Raw genomic sequence first — 26,250 nt, forward strand, 5'->3', positions numbered from 1 at the left:
GCATTCTTTTGTCACATTTGGTTTTACCTGTCTCAATATTACTCTAATGGAAGATTGAAATATTGAGTTTTGACATTCCCATCATCAAACCCCTGTCTGTCTAGATTAGGCTCAGTGTTAACTGACCTACAAGCATTTTGTCATATATTCAGTTATTCCACAAGTTGTGTGACACTTCCCTAAGAATAATATCATCCATCATAAAAAAAAATGAAGGTTTCTGAAGACAAGAGTTCTAACTCAATCAGAATCTGATTGTGGATACGTGTATTGTTGGTTAGCAAGAGGGCATTGTCAGAGTAAATTAGATCAAAACTAACCCTTATCTTTCTTCTTGTCATTATTTTTTTGTTCTGTTTTGTGTATGTATTATACAAAGAGAAATGGAGCTATCGTATGCTTCGACTTTTTACACCAGAAACTATCCCAAACACGTCACTTGTAGATCAAATATTCGTGATTCCCATGCCATAGTTTTGGTGTCAAGAAAAGCATATATATAAATTGCAAAACAAAGCAAATATATACCAAAAGAATAAATTCTTCTTCCTTTTCTTTTTATATAGAAAAAAGAAACAAAAATATGATTTCTTTTCGTGAAGGAAATGCTAAGAAGTAACAACTTTACTTGATTTCATTTCATATTATTGAATTCCACACATAAGTAAAGAATGAGAGAGTGACTACACAAAAGCATCTGATCTTTTTCTTTGGTCATACTTTGCTTCTGTGTTGAACAAAGTATTGACTCTGATGAAGCTTTTTTATATGTTTATATATATATTAGCCCAACTTTATCTTATCATCTTCACCTATTTTGTATCATTCTTTGTTCTGAATTTCTATAATATATTACCTTCTTTGAGTCTATTTCCTTTGAAGCATCTGTTCTTATTGGTAAGTGTTAGTTATTATTTAATTATTTAATTTCAATATATATATATATATATATATATATATATATATATATATATATATAAAACTAATTATGTAGTGTGTGTTTGGTATGGCGGTGGCTAGAATTGATTTTGATATAATGGAGTTTGAAAGAATTGATTTTAGTTAAAAGTTAGTTGGGTGTGAATTGATTTATGTTTGGATACGCTTATTAAAAGTGATTTTTATGAGTTGATGTTGTTTGGATAGTTTGAATAAAAATTGATTTTGAAGGCGTAATGACCAAATTACCCTTTTAACTGTGTTTAAAATTAAATATCTCATTCTTAATTTAGATAATCATTTGAATTTATCTAAAATCATAAATGAATTTTTATTGGTTCACAAATTTATTTTAAAACAATATCAGTTTATGAGAGTCTTTTAAAAAAAAAAATCATTTGACATATTTTTAAAGAAAAACGTTATTCTCATTATAAAAAAAACTCGCTTAAGCTAATGGACTGGATTAGGTAAGAAAATATAACATGTCCAATTAATGCTTCATCTCTAACCTAAATAATGAAATATGGCTGCAGCCTAAAACATGAATCAGGGGATACATATATTCAAAATTACATAACTGCACATAACTATGAAAGGGGCAAAACTGGTAAATCAAGTTTGTTTGTTGCAGAATTGATTACATGAAACGCTGAAGCTTGAAATTCCTGCTTCTCTCAAACCCGCGTTTAGCTTAGAAAAGTGAAATACTAGAATTGCTTTTTGTTTTATCCAAACATCATTGAAAAAGGTAAACTCTGTTTGGCAATTCAAACTGGCTTTTGAATGGCAAAAACGCCATACCAAACAGGTACGTAGTAAACTTAGCCTACTGTCCAGATTAATCTAAAATTTTGTAATTTATTGTGCATGTCAGTTGTCCACGACTGTAATTTCTTGTGCATCTCATTTCTGATCTTGAAGTGCTGGGCTGCTTCAGGTAAGATTTTATGTCAATTTTTTGCTTCTCATGTTTAATTTCTACTGAACATGTTGTTGAATATATTTCTTCAAGTATTAGAAAGTTAGGGTAGTTAGCATTATAATAGCATCCATTATCTGTACTTGGTATTTTATTTCTTTTTCCCTTTATCAAATATTGATAAACTGTTTTATGTTTTTTAATTATAATTTTAGAATTACATCTAATTTTATCAATATAATAATAGTAACAAAAAATGTGAGTAGATCCCCATAATATAATATTTTGAAATAAGATTTGTCAAAATTGAAATAGGAATATTTTAAAAACTAAGTCAAATCAATCTCCCTGGACTCGGATTTGGATTCCTTGATGTAGCTGCAGGAAGCAGTTATAGATTTGGGTAGTCCCTTGTCAAATCAATGATTGTGATCATTTAGAATTATTTTACTAACAATGTAATATGAACTGTCCTATTTCCGGTTAACGATCAAGATGCAAAATTATGCGGGCTTACAATCCGAGTCTCATAGACTCTCGTGTATTTCCAATCCACACAACGAATCAGGTGGCATTTAGGGTGGGTGAGGGAAAGAGTTTTCCACTATGGAAAAGTTTTTTATACCATTAGATTAGAGAGGAGTACTGATTTTATCATGGGTTGTGCACACTATATCATTTTCCTCTTTCATGTTTTTTGAACAAAATTTTCCTCTTTCATGTTGTCTTCAACCTCATCAATATTTACATTTTTAATCTGAAAATTTACATTCATAAGTGGAGAAATTTACAATCAACTTATATTGAATGTTCAATCGAGTCTCTCTTGAACCTTTCATTAAGAATTCATTCTTAGATCTTTTCTTTTTTGAACAATTCTTAGATCCTTTTCTATTTATATTGTTCTGGATTTTTTTTTTAAAATAAAACCTCAAAAAATTGATAGATTACTCAACACATTGTTCGTGGGTTTTGTTTCTCTGCAATGTTATGAATATACTTCAAATTAACCAAGTTTATTTTTAATAAAAAAAAAAACCCAGAAATTTATAACCCTTCTTCTTCTCTCTTATTTTTTCTATCTTTGAAACCCATACCTAGTTGATGCGGCTAAGGAGCACGTAATAAGAAGATTCAGAGCACGGAATTGAAAAGTCATCGATGAACCATGAAGAATTTGAAAACAGAAAAGCACATGTTGAGAAAAAAAATTGCAGTAGAGACATAAGATGTTTTGGGCTTTTGACAAATTTCGTTTAAAATCACCGTCGACTGAGCTTTTGCATCTAAAATTCCAGATCTCTGAAAAAATCAATACCATGGAGGTTGAAGGACAATGTGAGAGAGAAAGAGAAAAAAATATTGTATAGATAGACCATGATAAAATTAATACACCTCTTTAATCTAATGGCTAAAAATAACTTTCCCATGTTGGAAAACTCTTTCCCCCGCCCACCCTAAATGCCACCAACGAATCAATCTCGTCTAGTCAAAATGTCGTAACACTACATATAGGTGGCGTTTACACTACACAAACATAAAATTTGTGCATGATACACAAATGCCTCCAAAATCTCCTGTAGCCAGTCGTCCGATTTTTTGATATTAATCTTTTTCCTGACATAAAGTTGTACGGCAGATGATTCAGCTTTTTATAATATACAAATGTGTACTGTAGTGAAATGGTATGGTTTAATTTTTTTTTTTTGGCAGTAAAAATGGTTAAAGTGAAACCGAAACAAACAAAAAGCGAAACATTTCGAGTTCCAGCATTTATTTAGATTGATTATTATTTTGAAATAGGTTAATACATCTTATAAGTAGTACTATTATTTTTTATTAAAAAAAAATTGCTACATCAGTTCCTTTTTAATTGTCACTTTTTGATATTTTACACAAATTAAGAAAATTAATAATATTATTACTTTTGATACAATTGTTTTTACTTTTACTGCAATGACCTTATTAATTTAATATTTCATTTCATATGTTTTTCTCTTCGCAATAAATATTCAAAGGTAATATTGGTAAAACAACATTTATTGTTGCATTGAACTTTGAAAGTGACAGTTAAATATGAACAATTTTTTTCTTTCTAAAAGTGACAGTTAGAAAGGAATGGAGGGAGTAGTACTATTATTTTATTTATGAAAAGTTGATTAAATAATTATTTAGTTCTTTAAATGTGTGATGTATCTCTATAGTAGTTTTCTTTTTGTTTGCAAAATTGTTTCAATCATTTTTAAATGTACCAAAAATAATAATTTAAAAGTATCAAAATTACAAAAAAAAATGTTATTAAATGCGTCTTTAGTTAATCAATTATTTTGGCATTAATGTGTGTTTTGCTAGTTAATTTAAATGTCTTTTGTTAATAAATTATTTTAGTAATTTTTTAAATAGCTCTTTCGTAAATCTTTAATAAAAGGATGTGGTATTATTGTGGTAGTTTTTTAGATATGAACATTTTCTTGTAGTTGTGGTTTTCCAGATCCAAAGATATGAATTTTTAAGAAGAATTTTTTTGGTGAAGATGAAGATTCTTTAAAGAACACATGAATAATTTTTAATCTCTTTAAAAAATTTCTTCAAACTTTGAAAAAATCAAAGTTCAATTTTTTTTAGAGACTAAAATGTATTTAAAGGCTTTAAAAGCATGTTTAACCCTATATTTTATTGTCCTCGTGAGCATAGTTCAGTTAGTATGGACAATGCATAATATATGCAAGATCTGGTTCAAACCGCGCCACCACAAAAAAAAAAAAAAAAAACCTATATTTTATTAAAAATATGTAATATTGATTTATTTGAACAACAATATTTTATGAATTTTTTATTCAAAAAAATATTTAATTACTTTCTTGTTTCGTGGCCTATTATTTCACAGAGAAAAATACTAAGCCCATCATCTTTATAATGTTTAAATAATTGCTTGTGGGGTCCCATTTTTTGTAGTTGCTTTATGACCAAAAGGTTGCTATCAGGTTGCCATCAATGGATCTAAACCATTCAATTAAAATAGTATTATATCAATGGCTGAAAATTGTACAAAAGTAAACTTTTTCATGATGCACAAATTTAACACTTGTGCATATTAAATGCCACCCTACACATAACCATTTCCTCATTTGTAAAACCTAGATTAGCAGGCTGCCCAAATTTTTAACACCACTGCCCTAGATGCATGGCACACATGGATCTTAATTGTTACTGGCTTAGGCTATCTTGACAATGTAAACACGTAATCAAAGAAAATTTAATTCAAAATAGGAAATAAGAAATCTATTAAACCGCAAATTACATTTTACTGAGATAAGTGTACTTTTGCAACAATTGAGGCATGCACAACTTGGAGTTCAGATAATTATTAATCCCTCCAACCTAAACCTAAACAAGGTTAATTTTTTCTATTAAAGTTAAATTGAGCGTAAGTTGTTACCTTTAGGTTTTTTGCGAGAGTTATGAGGAAAATGTAGCAGAGGACATTGGAGAAAAGGGAGGAATGAAAAGAGAGGGGAATCCCTCACATTGTTTTGGATAATGTTTTCTAGGGAAGATAAAAAATAATATGTATGAGTAATAAATATTTTCTTTGTTTTCGAGTATTTTAAACAGAGTGAAAAGGAATTAGAAACTTATAAAAATTTCCAATGTCTTATCCCGATGTATGTCGGGTTATGCTTGGAGTTTGAAGGATTATTACAATGAGTTACATCAACTGCACAAGTTGAATTTATTTTCTTCCGCACCAATGAAATTAGACACCATATATTTCCCTAAATTTATGTTATTAGGTATATGGGTAATCTCACTTATATAGAGAGCTCAACATCCATTTTTTCATCCAAAGTGAGACTTTTAGTCACAAATGGATGATCATCTAAAAAAAAAGAGTCATCTCACTTATTGTGCACAATGTGATAATTTAGGGTTTTTAAGGCAAACAAAGATGGATTTTTGTATGGAGCTGCCAAAAGGAGCTGCCTCAAAACTTGGAGAAATGGGAGTGGAGTCTATCATAAAGCAATTTAAATATATGATCCAATACAAAAATATAATTGCCAATTTGAATGAAGAGCACAATAATTTGGATTCTTTGAGACAATCATTGCAAGGGTGGGTGGATGCAGAAAGCACAAAAGGAAACGAAATTCCACGTAACGTGTTGAACTGGCTCTCTAAAGAAGCAGAAATTGAAGCTGTGTTAGAAAGTTTCTATGAAAACAAAGTTAACAAGAACAAGAAGTGCTTTTGGGGCCAGTGTATAAATTTTGCATTCAATTACTCACTGGGTAAGCAAGCAACTGAAAAAATAGAAGTTGTTACAAGATTGAACGAGGAAGGAAAACAGCTTTCACTTATATCCTACCGTAAGGATGCACCAGCACTTGGATCAACCTTCATAGAAAATTACAAGAGTTTGGAGTCCAGAAACCAAATTATACAAGTGCTCATAGAGAAGTTGAAGGATGGTCAACTCAAAAGGATTGGCATTTGTGGGATGGGTGGAGTGGGGAAAACCACACTTGTGAAAGAACTCATCAAAACTGTAGAAAATAAGTTATTTGATAAAGTTGTGATGGCTGTTGTATCCCAAAATCCTGATTACGAGAAGATTCAAAGACAAATTGCTGATGGTTTAGGTTTGGAGTTAAAAGGGCAGAGTTTGGAAGGAAGGGGTTGGGAAATATTTCAAAGGTTTAAAGAATTTGAAGAGAAGAATGTTAAGGTGCTAATAGTCTTAGATGATGTGTGGAAAGAACTTAATTTTGAGTTGATAGGACTTTCTTCTCAAGACCATCAGAAATGTATAAAAATATTATTCACATCACGAGATGAAAAGGTGTGCCAACAGAATAGAAGCCAAGATAATGTACATGTCTCTGTGTTGCTCCACGATGAAGCTTGGAGCCTATTTCGAGAAATGGCTGGAAATGTTGCAAGCAAACCTGATATCAATCCAATAGCAAGTGAGGTTGCAAGGGAATGTGGTGGTTTGCCCCTTGCAATTGCAACAGTTGGACGAGCACTTGGCAACGAGGAAAAAAGTATGTGGGAGGTTGCCCTACAACAGCTGAGACAAGCTCAATCATCATCCTTCTCAAACATGCAGGAATGTGTATATTCACGAATTGAACTTAGCATCAATATATTGGGTGTTGAACACAAGTCATGCCTTTTCCTTTGTGGATTGTTTCCAGAGGACTTTGACATTCCTATAGAAAGCCTGTTGCGTCACGGGGTGGGCTTGGGGTTGTTTATGGTAGATGATTATGTTTGGAAAGCAAGAAATTATATAAACTATTTGGTGAATAGTCTGAAAAAATGTTTCCTATTGTTAGACAGTGAAGAACCAGGGTGTGTAAAGATGCATGATGTTGTGCGTGATGTTGTCCTAAAAATTTCATCCAGAGAAGAACTTGGGATTTTGGTGCAGTTTAATGTAGAATTAAAGAGGGTGAAAAAGAAACTAGCAAAATGGCGTAGGATGTCCCTTATTTTGGACGAGGATATTGAGTTAGAAAATGGCCTAGAATGTCCAACTCTAGAGCTTTTACAGGTTCTATGTCAAAGAGAAAATAGAGAAGTGAATATATGGCCAGAGAACTTTACCCATGGAATGACTAAACTCAAAGTTTTATATATTCAAAATGTGTGCATTCCAAAAACATTATCTCATTTCCATGCCTCAGTCAACCTTCGCACGCTGCAGCTAGAAGGATGTGATGTTGGAGATATATCTATAATTGGTAAAGAGTTAAATAAACTAGAAATCCTGAGCTTTGCCAATTCTAATATTGAAGAACTTCCACTTGAAATTGGGAATTTGGAGTTTCTCACATTATTGGATTTGACAGGATGTGATTATCTTAATTCTATTTCTCCTAATGTCTTAGCAAGGTTATCAAGTCTGGAAGAGTTTTATTTTAGGATAAAAAACTTTCCTTGGTTGCTAAACAGAGAAGTTCTCAATGAGTTAAGAAATATTTCTCCACAGTTGAAGGTTCTTGAGATCAGAGTAAGGAAGATGGAAATTTTACCATGTGATATGGATTTCAAAAACCTGGAATTTTTTTGGGTTTATATTGTTTCTAATGATTCTTATGAGCGCTGTGGATATTTGGAGCCAAATAGAATACAATTAAGAGATTTAGATTACAACTCTATCAAGAGTAGTGTGATGATCATGCAACTGTTCAAGAAATGTGAAATTCTCATATTAGAAGAAGTGAAGGACTTGAAAAATGTCATATCTGAATTGGATGATTGTGGACTCCAATGTGTGAGAGATTTAACCCTTGTTTCATGCCCCCATCTTGAGTGTGTCATAGATTGCAATACTCCATTCTCTGCATTCCCATTGATCAGGTCGTTGTGTTTATCGAAACTTGCCGAGATGAGAGAAATTATTCATGCACCTGATGACCAAGAAACCACAAAAGCAATTATCAAATTCTCAAATTTGGAGAAATTGGAGCTGATGTTCCTCGACAAGTTGATTGGCTTTATGAACTTCAGTTTTTTGAACGAGCATCATCAACTAATTCATAGTGTGAGTGAATTATTATTCACTTTTTAGTTACTCTTCTTTATTCAATGATTAAATGTTATTTCTAATTAGTTTTTTCTAATTTCTTTTTTATTTTTATTTTTCAATTCATTTTTATTGAATGTTATTTCTAATTTCAACTCATTAGTCTTTTTGAAAGATACAATTTGATAAATAACTAGCTTTGTTCACAAATTATTTGGTATTGTGGTGCTAACTAGTGTAAAGTGGGGAATGTAAAAAAATACAATGATTGGTTGTTAAAAATAAAATCATAATTTTTTTTTAAGAAGGACATGAGGAATTTGAAATTAAGAAATAACAAGTGTTTAAAACTTATAGATTAAAATAAAATAAAGAGTTAAATCTATATTTGTGTCATTTAAATGTGATGATCAATTGTAGTGTTTTGCAGCTTGTTGTGCTTAGATACTACATTCTACCACAATTCTAAGGCTAACAAATATCATCTAAATTTTGTTACACATGTTTAGGGATTGAGTTCTACAACTAAATTAACAGATTCAACAAACATCGAGGATGGTGAAACCTCCAGATCAAATCCAGATGGTTGTAGACCCTCATCAGTTAGTGGCAAGTTGTTTTCATCTAATTGGATCATACACTTTCCAAAGTTGGAAATAATGGAGTTACTAGAATGTAATTCCATAGAGATGGTATTTGACTTGGAAGGATATTCAGAATTGATCGGAAATGCACAAGATTTTCTGTTTCCTCAGCTAAGAAACGTTGAGATAATACAGATGCATAGTTTGTTATATGTGTGGGGTAATGTTCCATATCATATTCAAGGCTTTCATAATTTGAGAGTTCTAACGATCGAAGCATGTGGTTCTTTAAAATATGTATTTACTTCTGTCATTGTTAGAGCAATCACAAATCTTGAGGAATTGAGAGTAAGCTCTTGTAAAATGATTGAGAACATAATAGTTTACAGCAGAGATGGTAAAGAGGATGATACTATTAAAGGAGATGTGGCCGCAACTATTAGGTTTAATAAACTATGTTATTTATCTCTTTCTGGACTTCCAAAGCTTGTGAATATTTGTTCAGATTCTGTTGAGTTAGAATATCCATCCTTGAGGGAATTTAAGATTGATGATTGTCCAATGTTGAAGATATCTCTATCACCAACATATATCCATGCAAATCAAGACAGCCTCAACAATGTCACACATTCAAAAAATAAAGAAGATGATAATATTGAAGTAAACAACTCAAACTCGTCAACTTGCCCCCCTGCAGGGTGTACTCCTTTTCTGTCCAAATTCTTTCATAAAGGAAACGCAAATAAGAGAATTAACAAGGTAATAATCAATTTCATGACATGTATTTTTCACCGTTATGCATGTAGTCTTTGATATAATATTCAGAAGATATTGATAATATTTCTTGTATTAACAGGAAGTATCAATAACACGAGCACCAGAGGATCATATACCTTCTAGTTTTGAAATGAAGATGAAGAAAGGAAAAAGTCATATGCCTGTTCTAGAAGACTTGTGCATAGGAAAATGTGATTTTCTAGAGTTTATATTTTTTCACAAAGAAAAAGTCAATTTCTTAGTTCCTTCACACTTGAAAACCATCAAAATTGAAAAGTGTGAGAAGTTAAAGACCATAGTTGCTAGCACAGAAAATAGAAAGGACGTGACAAACTCGTTTACTCAGTTAGTGTCACTTCACTTGAAAGATCTTCCACATCTTGTGAAGTTTAGCATTTGTGGACCATATGAGTCATGGAACAACCAAATAGACAAGGTGCGTGATAAAATTATCTGCCCCTATATTTGATATTTTTTTCTCTCTCGAACATAAAGTTAAAGGTGGGTGATTTAATACACATACTAGTCAAACAAAATTATAGTGACTATTTTACTTAGATATGTATTTTATACAATTAGTGAATAGCACACTATAAATTGCATAATTAGCAAAATGATTTATCTTAATTTTGTAGGATGAATGTATGGATGATCAAGAAAGTATTAGATGTCATCTACTCATGGATGATTCCTTGTTTCCAAACTTAACTTCTTTGCTCATAGAAGCTTGCAACAAAATTAGCATCTTAATCTCTCATTCATCTTTGGGGAGTCTTGAGCATCTTGAAAAGCTAGAAGTACGAAATTGCAAGAACATGCAAGAAATAGCATCTCTAGAAGAAAGTTCAAATAAGATTGTGTTACATAGGTTGAAACATCTAATTCTTCAGGAGCTACCCAACCTTAAAGCCTTTTGCCTAAGTTCATGTGATGTCTTTTTCCCGTCATTGCAAAAAATGGAAATTAATGATTGTCCCAATATGGAAGTTTTTTCACTAGGATTTTGTACTACACCTGTGCTTGTGGATGTCACAATGAGGCAATCATCACTCAATATTAGAGGCTATATACAGAAGACAGACATCAATGATATTGTACGAGGATTTAAAGCATTTGTAAGTCTCATCTTACAAAGTCTAAGTTTCTCATAAACTAATTATTTCTTTCTTGATGATCTAATATATATGCTTCATCAATTCATAATTGTAGCATTTTAGATTATTAATTCACTAGTTACTTTCGTAATTGAGAAATACATAAATGCATGTTTCACAGGTGGCATCACAAGGATCGAAGATGTTGAGCTGGACCATGTTGCATAATGAAGGATACTTTATCAAAAACTCAAAAATAAGTATCAAAGAATGTCATGAACTGCCATATCTTGTTCCTTACAATAAAATACAAATGCTTCAACATGTGGAGGAACTCACTGCAGGTTATTGTGATTCACTAGTTGAGGTGATTGAATCAGGAGGAGGAAAAGGTACAAGAAAAGGGGATGTCAACACACATTATCAATTAAAAAATTTGACATTGCAGCAGTTGCCAAAATTGATTCACATATGGAAACATGATATTGTGGAGGTTATAAGCTTCCAGAAGCTTACAAAAATTGATGTTTATGCTTGCCACAATTTGAAGAGTTTGTTCTCCCACTCTATGGGTAGAAGCCTTGTGCAACTTCAAGAAATATCAGTTTGGGATTGTGAAATGATGGAGGAGATAATAACAAAGGAAGAGGAATATATAGAAGGAGGCAATAAAGTCAGGACATTATTTCCTAAGTTGGAGGTATTGTCACTTGCATATCTTCCTAAGCTGAAATGTGTTTGTTCAGGAGATTATGACTATGATATCCCTTTATGCACTGTTGAAGTGGAAAAGGAATTCAATAATAATGATAAGGTTCTGATTTTATTTCCACAATTAAAGGATTTAGTGCTTAGTAAAGTACCAGAGCTCAAGTGTTTTTGTTCAGGAGTGTACGACTACGATATCATGGTGTCGTCAACTAATGAGTGTCCAAATATGAGAACCTTTCCCCATGGAAATGTTATTGTAGACACACCCAACCTTGATCATCTATGGTTGGAGTGGATATATGTGCAAACACTTGGAGACCTAAATTTGACAATATATTATCTTCATAATTCAGAGAAATACAAGGTACAAACACATACATGCATGAGGTCTTCCACCTCGAAATACTCAATTAATTTTAAATTTAGACTACATCAGTTTTATGTGTGTTGTGCAGGCGGAGTTGCAAAAATTAGAGACATTTAGAGATATGGATGAAGAGCTTCTTGGCTACATCAAAAGAGTAATAGTGCTTGAGATTGTAAACTGTCATAAGCTATTGAATTGCATCCCATCCAACATGATGCAATTATTCTCACATGTGAAGTCTCTAACAGTGAAAGAATGTGAGTGCTTAGTAGAGATATTTGAATCAAATGATAGCATCTTGCAGTGTGAACTAGAGGTCTTAAATTTGTATTGTCTTCCAAAACTGAAGCACATCTGGAAAAATCATGGTCAAACTTTAAGGTTCGGGTATTTACAAGAGATAAGGATCAAGAAGTGCAATGATTTGGAATATGTGATTCCGGATGTTTCCGTGGTCACAAGCCTTCCAAGTTTGATGTCGATTCATGTGTCTGAATGCGAGAAGATGAAGGAGATCATTGGGAATAATTGTTTACAACAGAAAGCTAAGATTAAATTCCCAAAGCTGATGAAAATTAAACTAAAGAAGCTTCCTAGCCTCAAATGTTTCAGTGAAAGCTCTTTCCATTGCTACGTTGAGATGCCAGCATGTGAGTGGATACTAATTAATGACTGTCCAGAGATGAAGACCTTTTGGTACAATGGAATCTTGTACACTCCAGGTATTTATAGAATTTGTGTAGAAGATACCAAATTTGACATAGATGAAGATGTTAATGAAGTGATACAACGACAGAATAAATGATTGTGTGTTTGGTGTGAGGTATGAATTATTACAACTTTCTCCTTCTTAGTACACTATCACACATCAAATTTTTTTATCCAAGCAACTTCTTTTATGAAACACACCGTTTCACTTAAAAATAATAATAATAATAATGATAAAACAACAGCACTGTCTAGAAGCTAGCTACACATTATTTCCTTCATTCATTTTCCCTTCCCATTCTACGTCACTCTCTGTTCCTCATATTTCCCTGTTTTTTTCTTCTTCTTCAAATCATCAAATTACTTCCACAAATCAATCACCCATAATTAAGAAATATTATGCATCTAAACAAGCTACGTATCTCATAATACAAGTTCTATTTGAAGGAATTTTGAGGTTAGGGTTTGTGCTTTGGGAAAGAAGAGGAATACCCATATGATGAAAGTTGCTCATTAAAACTTTTTGAAGGTATATTTATCAATTTACAACTTAATTAATGCATATTTATACTTGATTAGTTTTTAGAATTTAATTTTTGAGATTAGAGTAGATGATATGGGGATTGTATGGTTAAATATAGTTAGAGAAGTAGTAGAATGAGTTTCTAATTCATGAGAAAATATTATTGATGCTCAGATATGACGACGGACGCTTCACATGCTTCTTCAGAAGTGGTTAGAGAGAATGTGGCATTCTTATGTGAAATTGATCATAGTAATCAGTGATGCTTGTATAATAATAACATCAAGCGTAGATTAGATATTAAATAAAGTTTTTGTATGGTTTCTGCAGGTTTCTAGTTCAAATCTAGATGAAGCTCTTTGGTTCCTAGACTAACTATTCAATATTTGAGGTAAATACAACTCTTAGTTTTTTATTTATGGTCAAATGCATTTAAAGGTCCTTTTAAGTTTTTCATTTTTTCCAAAGTCGTCCTTTAAATTTCAAAAGTCCCAAACAAATCCTTTTAGTTTTTGAATCGTTAAATGTGCTTGTAGATGTGTTAGTTTTCGATAATGCATATATGTAATCCATCTTTGCTTGGAAAGTGTTGATTTTCTTAATTATACCCAAACAATATAAGTGTTGCTTCTTTCATTTTTGAATGCGCTGTATGAATGTGCTAGACTTAGATGTATACTTTTGATTAGACAATGAACAATGCATATTACTTTTTTCTAACTTTGTCCTTTCTTTGATGCAGAGAAAGTGGCTTCCTTTGAACAACTGATACGCATCAAGACATACAGACAAACCTCTTAGTTGCATCACCCCCAATATGCATAGGTTTTTCTCACTTGCATCATCCTTACCTCATGCAAGCAATCATAGCTAACATACAACCACCTAGCAACTTCTGTTGACGTTTTATTTCGTGCATTTAGGTTACTTTTCAGCATTTCCATTTTCATTACATTTGTATCCATGGCTTCTAGGATTACTATAAATAAGGTCATTTCCTTCATGTATCAACATCATTGAATTATATAAATTATGAGTTTCTTATTTGAGAGTGGATTGTCTCTTCGCTTCTGAGCCATTTTGGCATAAAAGCAAGGTTCCAAATCCAAAGTTCAGTTTGAGTGAGTGAATCAACTGAAAGTTTGAGTTTTCTAAGGCTTTGTTTGCGAGTTTTGAGGGGAAGGAAATGAAAGGCTAAGGTGGGGAAGGGAAGGAAAGGGAGAGAAGGGAGAAAGGAGGGAAAACATTCCCTTGTTTGGGAGTTAAAAATCCAATAAGAAAAGGAGATGGGGGGCTTATGTTATAATTTTACTATTTTACCCTTTTTCCTCTTAAAATCAATACATTGTTATACTTTGTAATTTAACTTCTAATTTATTCAAAACAACTTATATCATGAAAAACAAATTATTACGATCTATTTTTAAAAAACAACTTATTTATAAAAAAAAAAAAAAAAAAAACTTATTACAATCACTTTTTAAAAACAACTTACTTATACAAAACAACTTATTACGGCCTCTTTTTAAAAAATAGCTTATCTTATGAAAAACAAATTGTTACGATCTTTTTTTAAAAAACAACTTATTCAAAATAGCTTATTTATACAAAACAGTTTATTATGACCAATGTAGTCAGGAACGAGTTTCTACTTAGGTTCGATTGGCCGGTGAAGGGACGTAAAGTCGGGGAACGTAACACGGTTCGTAAGAACCCACTCAAGGGCAAAATTGTAATTTCTCATACACGCACACACAATCATATTAATATATAATACAAAAAAAAAAACATAGAACTCATAAGTACATTAAACTTAATTAATAGTCATAATCAGAGATTGAAAACGAAACAGAAACAGAGTACTGGAAAGGAAGTGAAGGAAATGAAAACAGAGTTTAAGTGAGGAAAACGAAAAAGGAAGTGAAGAATGAGAGAGAACGATGGGAAACCGGGCTACAAAGAGAACGACGGCGAGAAATTCGCCAGAAAAATGCCATGGCCGCCGTTCTTGTGTTTTAGGGTTAGGTGAGGAAGATTGAGAAAAATTGAATTTCCAGGTTTTAATTAATTTATTAAAACCGAGATATTTTGACCCGACCCGGTTCGGGTAGCCCAAATCAATTTTGCCAAGCCCAGCTCGTTTTGTTTAACGTTCCTGCTTCAAGAACTCGTTCCTGGCCACAAAAATGGGGAAAACGGATCATAGCAAGCTCGAGGCACGTTTTGCTGTGGTAAGCACGTAGGAACGGACGAACCTACGTGCCAGCACTCGTTCCTGACTACCTTGATTATGACCTCTTTTCAGAAGAAAAAAAAACAGCTTATTCAAAACAGCTTAATACAATCTCTTTTTCAAAAACAACTTATCTAAAACAGTTTGTGTATACAAAACAGCTTATTACGACCTCTTTTCAAAAAACAACTTGTTCAAAACAGCTTATTTATACAAAACAACTTATTACAATCTCTTTTTCAAAAACAACTTATTCAAAACAACTTATTTATGCAAAACAGCTTAATACGATCTCTTTTTCAAAAAAAGCTTATTCAAAACAGCTTATTACGACCTCATTTTCAAAAACCGCTTATTCAAAACAACTTATTTATACAAAACATCTTATTATGACCTCATTTTCAAAAATCGCTTATTCAAAACAACTTATTTATACAAAACAGCTTAATATAACCTCATTTTCAAAAACAACTTATTCAAAATAGCTTATTATGCAAAACAGCTTGATACAATCACTTTTACAAAAACAGCTTATTTATATAAAATAGCTTATTACGACCTCATTTTCAAAAACCGCTTACTCAAAACAACTTATTTATACAAAATAGTTTATTACGACCTCTTTTTCAAAAACAACTTATTTATGCAAAAACAGCTTAATACGATCTCTTTTTCAAAAACAGCTTATTTATACAAAACAACTTAATACGTTCTCTTTTTCAAAAACAGCTTATTTATACAAAACAGCTTAATACGACCTCATTTTCAAAAACCGCTTATTCAAAACAACTTATTTATACAAAACAGCTTATTACGACCTCATTTTCAAAAACAACTTATTCAAAACAGGTTATTTATGCAAAACAGCTTATTGCAACCTCATAATAAGTTGTTTTGCATAAATAAGTTGTTTTGAATAAACAGTTTTTGAAAATGATGTCGTAATAAACTGTTTTGTATAAATAAGTTGTTTTGAATAAGCGGTTTTTGAAAATGAGGCAGTATTAAGCTTTTTTGTATAAATAAGTTGTTTTTAAAAAAGATTGTAATAATTTTAGTAATGTCTAAAATTGGAATTTTGAATTATTAAGAGGGTAAAATTGTCAATTTGTATGTTTAACCCCCCAAAACCCTCCAATTTGGGGGAACTTTAAAATTGGACAAATGAAGCCCTTCAAAACCCCCCAAAACCTTTCCCTTGTTTTTTTAAAACTCGCAAACAAAGATTTACCACTCCATAAACCTTTCCTTCCCTTCCCCTCTCCTCCAAAATCCAACTCGCAAACAAAACCTAAGGATATTCTTATTCCACAAAAAGATGTATTAGTTTTCGATAATGCATGTAATCTATCTTTACTTGGAAAGTGTTGATATTCTTAATTTAACCCAAACATTATAAGGTTAGGAGTGTTTAGATCAAAAGGAATAAGAAATAACTATCTTCTTTCATTTTTGCATGCAAGAGTATATAACAAATATGAATGTGTTATATTTTTTATTAGATAATGAACAATGTCTATTCCTTTTTTTCCTCTGTTCATGATTTATTCTCTAACATTGTCCTTTCTTTAACGCAGAGAAAATGGCTTCCTTTAAACAATTAGTACTTTTGGTGCTAAATCCGAGCAGAAGGTTTCAACAAATTGTGGTGCTTAGGCTAGTTTTGTGTCCATAAGGATCTTGATGCAGTTGTAGTTCTGAATCCTAACCAATATGTTAATGTTGAAAACCATTACACTAGGTTGGTATAACAATGTTTTAGGTTAAATTGATATTATTTACTATTATTATGTTATCTTTGAACTAATGGTTTTAATGAATGAATTATATATAGATTTTCACTTGGTGCTAATCTCTTTAAGTGCCTTGTAGTTGATGTGTTATCTTGAGAGAGAAGTTTTAGGGATCTCTTATGCTAACAAGTGTCCACGTTGTATTGTTTAAAGAATAATATAAAAGAAATGTTTGTCTTAAAAATACAAGTCAAACACTTGTTAAAATTATATTTATGTCATTTTCTATTTAAAAGTTACTTCTTTTAGTTTCTTAAATAATGTTGAGTGTTCTTTGTTAGCATTTTCCTTAGTGATACATGCATATACTTTTATTTTTGAAGACTATTGTCTGAGAAATGATAATTTGGCTATGGTGTTTGTTTGTTTTGTGGTCAATACATAACTAAGGAATATATGAATATGATTATGCTATCCATACAATCATTGTTAAACAATTTGAAAGAAACAATGAATTGATTTTGGCGTAAATTTGTTGAACCGTGCTTCAAATTTGGTCTCTTTTTTTTAAAGAGATGAAGATGAAGAGCAATATATCATTCGTTGATGTGATTCTGAGGAGAAGCTGCAATCGCCATTTATCAACAACATTCAACCATGAATTTCACCTCTAAACATCAACACTTGATATATATTGGTTGAGTCATTGAAAAATGTTGACCATATTTACTTCTTATGGTAAATGATGTGTAAATATCACGTTGAGTTTTGTTTAAACTTTGGTGAACTGCTAAAACAAACTTATTTCATTTTTTATATCTAATACCAAGTGTGTAATATGGCTAGCACAGTCTTAAATTTTTTTCGTGGTGGCCGAGATTTGAATCTCAAACCTTGCATATATTATGTATTATTCATACCAACTGATATAAACTCACGAGTACAGTAAATATTAAACTAATAGGGGAGGGAGGGAGAGATTTTTTGGCTGAAAAATGGATCATCTCTAACCTTAATAAATAAACTTTTTTTTTGGGTTAAATAACTTTTAATTCTTAAAAATATCTCAAATTTTGGTTTTAATTCCTCTAAAAAAATTGGTCCCTTAATGTTTTCGATCGTTTCTTTATTTAAAATAAACTCGCACGATTTTAAATTGTTTTGTGCACTCATGTTTAATATATCATAGAAATAGATCCGATTATTCTAAAGTGAACAACTCACTTTAGAGTCTAAAGTGAGTAATATTAATCGTTAATATTAAAATTAAAAGTAGATATTGTGTGTATATCATAACAAATCATGAGTTTGTTACAATGACAATATTTGATTTTTCTCATTTTAAACTTTATTCAATTTAGAGGATTCAAATCCTTTCTATTTAAGAAGTCAAATTAGTCCACTAAAATTGATACCATGAAGAATCGAATATGAAACTTCGAGAGAATGACACCTCCAAGATATCAAGTTAACAATAACCTAATTGGGTTAGAGGATTTAAATCCTTTGTTTTGTTAATGACGAATGAATTAAATATAAATTTTTAAGTTTTTAATGAGTAAAAAATATTCACATTTTTATCGAGGGGTTGTTACAATATTCTAAACATTTATATCTATTAAAAACGTGAGAAGTAAAGATGAGTTTATCTATTGTACCAAAAGAAGAAGAAAAAAAGATGAGTTTATCTATAAATTAATATAAACTAATAGTTGTGATAAAAATATATTTGGAAATAAAAACTTGCTAAAAAAAACTTAATTAATTTTGTTATTTTTATTTTTTTGGATAAAAAAAGTGTTATAATTTTGTTTGACAAACATCCTAGTAATTTGTTTGTCCACACGACAATGCCACCAACCAATCAAGCATACCTATTCATAGACATAGATTCTTCTGCTTTTATGTTTTTTTTTTTTAGATTCCAAACACAAAAACATCCTCAAATTCATAGAACTTGTTGTTCTTGTTATCGTCGTTGAAGATGGAAAGACAAAGTAGTTTGGTTTTAGTGTCAGATTTTGTTCTATCTTTCATGTGGGTATGGTCTGGTGTTCTCGTTCGATTATTCGTCTTCAAAATTCTTGGATTTTCTCATACCCCTATCGGTGAGATTGTAAAGATTTTATTTTCCATCCTCAACATGTTCTTGTTTGCTTTCCTTGCCAAAGTTTCTCGTGGTGGGGTCTACAATCCTCTCACTGTTTTGGCTGATGCTATCTCTCGTGGTGTTCTTAATTTCCTTTTCTGTGTTGCTTTCAGAATTCCTGCACAGGTAATTCTTCTCCTTCTCTTTGTAAGAAACAATTTATTTATTTTCACATTTTTATAATTGAATATTTATTTGTATTAATTGTTTTTTTATTTTGACTGGTCAAGAGTATTTCTATGCTCCAAGAAATCATTATTCCTGCACATAGTACTAGCTTCAATTGAGCCTCTAGTGGGCGGTGGAATTGGTCCCCGGATTAGTCGTTCCTAGGACTGAATATCGAGTTTAAAAAAAAAATTAAACGAATTCATTTGATGAGTACTTTGGCTGTTTTTTTTTTTTAATAAATTGATTTTTTTAATGTTCTTCCTTAGTTTTATAAAAGAAGGAGTTGAGGGGGTATATTGCTTCAAATATTCTTCTTTTCACTTTGATATATAACTTGGTTGATGGATTAATTTTGTCTCATGTTGTATATTACTCTATGAAATTATTTTTAAATCTTTGAATAGGTTTGGATTGGATTGGATTGGTATGGGTTATAAGACAGTATAGGATGAAATCATTTGAGATATTGTAGGAGTGGTTCTAGTTGTAGTAAGGATGATAGAGTCTGGTCTTAGCTGGTTTGACCATGTGTGGATAATATGTGCAAAAGCATCGATGAAGAGATAAATCATGTCGAGAATCGTCAAATAAATTGAAAGAGATTTGAAATTAAATGATGTCATTTGATTCATGTAGTTGATTCCTAGTGGGGAAAAATTTGAGTGTTGTTGATATCTTTGAATAGGTTCTGGGGTCTGATTGAGCATGTTCCCTCCCACTATAATGATGCACCCAATTCTCTGGCACTGGTATCAATTTAACTTAATCTTCTCTTGGGTTAAATGGAACATTTGAGATTCACTTGCAGAAGATGACTTAATTCTTTGTAGGCATCTATTTAATATTTGGGTTTCAAAATTTCTCTGAAGATTTCTGCTGCATACTTTGGTCATGTTTGGTTTTACATGTCTCAATATCACATGGCATTGTCTAGGAGGACTAGAAAATTAAACATGATTTCTGAAAAATACATACGAGGAAAGATGCATCATTTGCTTGATGTTCTGATCAGTGGTTTACTGACTGAGAGATTCATTGCTTTATGATTGATTAATTTATGTGCTTAGATACCAGTTGCTTTCTAGTTGCTTCTCTCTCTTATTAACAATTACACGTTCAGGGTCACAGGCTCACATGCTTTCACATACATACCGATTCGCACTTGCATGTATGCGCATTTGTTAATGCAGTAATTGCAATTGGAATATTTATATTGTTTGTGGAATATTTGTGGCCTATGCTACAAGGGTACCAATTAGTTTTGGATATTTAAGAAGCACTAGATTGAATTTCAAAGTTTCCACAAAAATCACGGTACCTGTGAATTATTCTATCATGAATTGGATTTAAATTGATTGCCAGATATTTTCTGGAGGTATCTATCTAAGTTGAGGCATTGTCCACCCTGGTTGGTGCATGTTTAATGAATCAGATTTTTCATTCTCTTTCCTCCCCTATTCCCATAATTTTTCTGAGATATGTTTCTGCTTTTTTTTTTTTATCAGATCTCACTTACCAATCAACCTGTTAAGCTGCATTGTGTTTCTGTCCCAAACGAAAGTATTTTTTCCTTTTTGTCCAGTCCCGACCCTACCTCCCATGTATGTACACCAAAGACAGAGAGAAGGGTGGTAGAATTAAATATACTACTAGATTTTTGAAAGACTGATATTGGCCAGTGTATTGTCAAACTGGTGGTGTAGTTTTACTCAATATTTTATTTTCTCCTGACCTCTACTATATCCCAAAAGATGCATGGAATAGGAAAATTTTAATGACATTATAACTATGAGATTGTACTGTCACACGGGATTAATGCCACTGGTCTTTTGCAAATTTTTGCAAGTTTATTAAAAAGGTTTGCTGCAAAGCATGAGACTGCTTGTTTAAAGCAAAGTAATCAAAATTGCAATCTAAAGTTATTTGAGGACTTGTGCAATCCCAATGACAGGCAGAATTGCAATCCTGTAGGATTGCTTGCCATTGATGATCAATCGTACCTGTTATATCTATCGATTTGTCTATGTTTTGGTGGGATTGATGAGATTGGTTATTTTAACTTCTAGATTAGGTCTCTAGAATTTAACTGCCTAATTTTGGTGTATATGTCTCCGCATTTGTTTAAAAATTGGTGCTTTATTTTCCTCTCTGGAGTTGTTAAGGTGTATTTGTTAATACTCTAGCTTAAGTTTTTAATTTGCGATTTATGAATTATGCGCGACATTCTTATGAATTTTGAGTTCATGTTTAATCAGCTATTTGTAGTGATTTAAAGGGTGTTTTTCGTTGTTTGTGCTGCTTTAGATGCATATATATGAATTAATTTGAGCACGTGCACTCACATGAGTTGTACTTCAATGAATTTTATGATTCATAGTACAATTTACGATCTTGACTCCCCTTCCCAATCCTAACTAAAATCTCGATTTTGGCTATCGTAGTTTTAACAGTCAAAATCTGGACATTGGTTTTCTAAGAAATATTTGTATCATGCATTTGATTCTAGTGAAACCTCTCTCCTTGGCATGGCTGGATATTTTATTTGAGATCTTATCATACATGAAGCTTCAACCATCCTTGGTCTGGCATGCATCAACAGGATATAGAATCACAGTAATGCTTAGGTATGAGATACCCCATAGCACCAGTGTATATGTGGTGGATTGAGAGGAACCAGGGGTGCATAATCTTGTTTTACATCGAGTTTTAGTATATAGATGAACTACTTTTTATGCATCTCAACCAAAGACCTGAATGTCTCAAACTCATTCTAATATGCATGGTATTAATCCCATCAGGTGTTTGGATCTATTGTTGGAGTTAAACTTCTTATTGATACCATTCCCGAAGTAGGACAGGGACCGCGTTTGAATGTTGACATTCATCAGGGAGCATTAACAGAAGGATTACTAACATTTGCAATTGTAAGCATTTCACTAGGGCTTGCCACAACAAAAATTTATGGAAATTTCTTCATGAAGACTTGGATTTCTAGCCTCTCCAAGTTAACACTTCATATACTTGGTTCTGATCTGACCGGTGGTTGTATGAACCCCGCAGCTGTAAGTACTGCTGTATCTGAGTTTATATGTAGTTACTTTGGTATCATTAGCTTTGGTCATTAACGTTTTTCTAATAGATCTGTATTGACATGTTTAGGTAATGGGATGGGCTTATGCTCGAGGGGATCACATAACAAAGGAACACATCCTTGTTTACTGGCTTGCCCCTATAGAGGCAACTATTTTCGCAGTGTGGACATTCAAATTTATTGTCCGACCTGTTATAGAACAGAAAGCAGTCTCAAAAACTAAATCAGATTGAAAAAAAATCATTTTCTGATAAAAGTTTGAAGCTTGATTCTATCTGGCGTTCCATGATTATTTGTGTAGTGTAGGTGGTTGGATAAATGTATTAACAAGCAAAGTGTATAGTTTCTTATGATTGACATGCTTAAAGAAGCAAAGTGTATAGTTTCTTATGGATAAATGATTATTGGTTAAACATAATTTATAATATAATATGTCACAAACTCATCCATCGTCTATTATTTATACAATTAATCATAATTCTGAATTTCATTAGACCAAAGGACCATGATCGCCGGACCATTCTTTTATTGCTCTTATTACTTTGGGAAATGTTAACGAGTGTTTCAGGACACTCTTATTGATCTATTACTTTACATCGTTCATTATTAAAGAGATTTTTTTTGCAAATGGAGCGAATCAATCTTTCTTTATGTAAAGGCAAAAGAGGATCTTATTGCTCGTGATAGAGACAATTCACTAGCCAACATGTACTCAGTGAACAAATTAAGCCAACATAGTTAATTGTTAATTACAATTTGTGAGGTAATCTAGAAGCTCTCATTATTTAGTCTAAGAGTGTGTTTGGATGGGGAAATATTTTGAGGAAAAGTAATGTTCTGAGAGAATTCAACTACTTTAAGGTGAATTCCATTGTTTGAACTCACCTCAAAGTAGTTGAATTCCCTCAAAATATTACATTCCCTCAAAACATTCCATCATTCAAACACACTCTAAGGACTTCGTACCTTGCCGTTATGCATGAGAATAAATACTTTATATTTGTAACGTAGTTACTCCATACCATTGCCCCATTTGTAAGGAATTAGGATTTCTAGTAAAAAAAATTGTCGCAATCATGCAGTTGGCTCAACCGTAATCATTGGATCGAAGTTGGAAGTTTCATATTTAGTGCAGATTTTTATTTTATTTTATTTTCCGCGTGCAAAATTGAAATTTTGTTCCGCGTAAGCATATATTCACAAGTCAAATTTAGTTCCCTAATTTTGTAGGCATGACTGGAACATGATAAGAACCTTCACAGTGAAATTTTGTAGTCTTTAAACGAGATACAAATTAATTATAAATTGTTTAAGAAATTCATAATTAATTTATCTCTGATCGAAGAAATTTAATTTTTTATGTAAAGCTATATTTTAACGTGCTAATCATGTATGAAAAAAAGAATGAAAAAATTCAACATGTAGGTCACATTTTTAGACTACATGTATATTACAGGGTGATCAACAATAAGAAGAAATTCAAGTTACAATGCTAGAATATATGTTTTATATTTTTAAGGGTCGTTTTTCAGACATAAGGTATATTACAGGGTTAATTTGAACAATTAACCCGTTAAAATAAGAGAGATGAACCCGTCGATAATGTGCTAAATAAAATTCCGAGACCTATTTGCGTGTGAGAATTTTCAGATTGCCCAAATTTTTCTTTTTGTAAGTGTGTTAATTAGCTTTTGGGTTGGGTCTAATGTGCAAAAATTATCGATCGAGCCCGGGCGACCGCCCGGGGTCGCCGGGCGGTGAAATCGCCCATGACTGGCAGTAGTGGTCCGTGGAGATTTGGTGGTGGTGGTCCGGTTCGCTACTATTTGTTTGTGTGGTGGTGGTGGGTGGAGTGGAGGGGGTCATCTGTGGGGCCGATATGTGTAATTTGTTTTCGGCGGCTGTAGGTGTGGCGTTTTATCTTCCATTCATGATTAATCCTCCTTCAACAAACTTCCGGATCGTTTGTCGTCGTAAGGATCGTGATGGTTGTGGTTGTTCACGTCGGTGGTCGTGGTGCTTCGAATTGTGCTTGTTTGGTGGCATACTTTCTGGTTGTGTTGTGGTGGTGGTGGGGGTGGCTTAGCTTGAGGGATTGTGGGGCTGTATTGGTGAGTTTTGGTGTCGGAGCGGTTTGTGGATGTGAGCGATATAAGGGGGTGGGTGTTTGTGGGGGTGATTCCTTTTGGAGCTGACTCTGTTGCTCGGGTCATTGTTCGTCGTCACTAGCTCTCGTTTTTTTTTTGTTGGGTTGTTAAGGTGTTTAGGTTGTTTGGAGGGTGCGTGTTCGTTGCGATGGGCCTTTTCCTTTTCATTTGCTTGTTGTTTGCACCAATCGCATATCATGTCTATCGTCGTACATATTGTGTGCTGGTGTCTGATGGGCCAGTTATTTTTGCTTCGAGATCAGAAGTTGGTGTCTAGTTGCAATCATGTTTTGACTTGATATGGTGTTCTCTGGTGTACTGGGGGTGAGGAGTGCCCTGCTGATTTGGTTTTAAAGTCTGGTGGGCCGATCACTTTTGATTCGAGATCGGGAGTCAGCTCTTTGGCTTAAGTTGGTTTTTGGGCTTTTATTTTGTGCTCTTTCGGTGGATCGGAGGTCGAGAGGTTGTGGAAGCTGCATGTTCATTCGATTAGGAGCTTTTCAAATGTGGCTCAACTTGGGTGTTGTAGTCTGGGAGTTTTATTTTGAGGGGTGTTCTTTGGGGATGAGTAGTGACGATGGGTGGTTGCGGATACTTGATGAGTCAATAATTAGATGTTTTAGTTTAATATTTAGTTTCGCTTTAATTAGATTTATTTTATTTTATTTTAATATTATTTTCTTTTTGAGCTATTTTACTTCAATTGCATATTATTATATTTCATGAATGAATATTTGATGGATTGAGTCTTGGAGCAAAAGAAAGGGGTTTTGGAGCTGATTCGGTACGAAAATACGAAGATTCGGAGACAAAAATATATTTCCCTCAAGTCAGAAGCTTGGCACGGCCGTGCCACCTCCCAGACAACCTTTTGCTGCTTTTGCTTAGATTCTAAGCTACTCTATTTGGTTTTACCACAAAGCCCTTTGCTTGTCGAACATTCTAGTGATGTAATTGCTTAGATTTTAAGTCGAATGTAACCTATAAATAGAGTAGCTAGCCATCACAAATATTCATCTTTTCTTTGGAATTCAATAAGTGACAATTTTCTTTTGAATAAAAGTTCTTTTCTTTTCCTTTACTTTATTTACTTTTATGCTTTCTATCTTCTTCTCCATGTCTACGATGAACATGAGTGAGTAGACTTCTTTTGTCTTGGGATTGTTGGATAAGTCTAATGACATAATCCTAATCAAGCCAAGCCTTAAACCTTAATATTATGTAACCCTAGTTTCTCTTCTAAATTCACCGTTTTAACATGGATTAAATATTATCAAACTGTGGAAACGAAAGTGGAGGGTTTGATAATCGTTAATCCATTATTCCAAATGTTAATTCATAAAACGATAGTGGAGTTTTAATATTTGATCAAGTGAATTTAGACAAGGATTGCGAAACATGAAAATAGTCTAGTGAACCTTGAGACATATAGAGTTTCGAACTTCAAGGATTCTAATAGTAATCAACCATGAAAATAGGCGTGCTTGCTAGAGGAACACACTCACTGAGACCGATAGGAGATGTGATAGGCTTAAGAGAAACTCGTCTTTAGAAACTAGGTCTAAA

General features: G+C 32.5%; 2 protein-coding genes across 4 annotated transcripts; both read left to right on the top strand.

Moving 5' to 3' along the window:
* Nucleotides 1-787: 787 nt before the first annotated feature.
* LOC11427791 (uncharacterized) lies at nt 788-14,204 on the top strand. 3 transcript variants are annotated; one of them, XR_005643233.1, is made up of 10 exons: nt 788-897; nt 1,817-1,879; nt 5,791-8,414; nt 8,906-9,739; nt 9,837-10,193; nt 10,393-10,872; nt 11,033-11,926; nt 12,018-12,752; nt 13,085-13,166; nt 13,903-14,204. XR_005643233.1 is itself a non-coding variant. In XM_039828289.1 (9 exons), the coding sequence occupies exons 3-8, from the start codon at nt 5,811-5,813 to the stop codon at nt 12,732-12,734; spliced, it is 5,886 nt and encodes a 1,961-aa protein (XP_039684223.1). In that variant the 5' UTR covers nt 788-897; nt 1,817-1,879; nt 5,791-5,810; the 3' UTR covers nt 12,735-12,752; nt 13,903-14,204. The 3 variants fall into 3 exon arrangements, 1 of the variants encoding a protein (XP_039684223.1); XR_005643234.1 differs by lacking the exon at nt 13,903-14,204 and adding an exon at nt 13,335-13,483; XM_039828289.1 differs by lacking the exon at nt 13,085-13,166.
* A 4,750-nt stretch (nt 14,205-18,954) lies between these two features.
* Nucleotides 18,955-22,982, top strand: LOC11422181 (probable aquaporin SIP2-1). Its single transcript, XM_003624805.4, has 3 exons — nt 18,955-19,401; nt 22,245-22,508; nt 22,606-22,982. Exons 1-3 carry the CDS (start codon nt 19,111-19,113, stop codon nt 22,768-22,770), a joined length of 720 nt encoding a protein of 239 aa, XP_003624853.1. The 5' UTR covers nt 18,955-19,110; the 3' UTR covers nt 22,771-22,982.
* Nucleotides 22,983-26,250: the final 3,268 nt, after the last annotated feature.

The sequence above is a fragment of the Medicago truncatula genome, chromosome 7 (assembly GCF_003473485.1).
Source record: "Medicago truncatula cultivar Jemalong A17 chromosome 7, MtrunA17r5.0-ANR, whole genome shotgun sequence".
Classification (NCBI taxonomy): Eukaryota; Viridiplantae; Streptophyta; class Magnoliopsida; order Fabales; family Fabaceae; genus Medicago; species Medicago truncatula.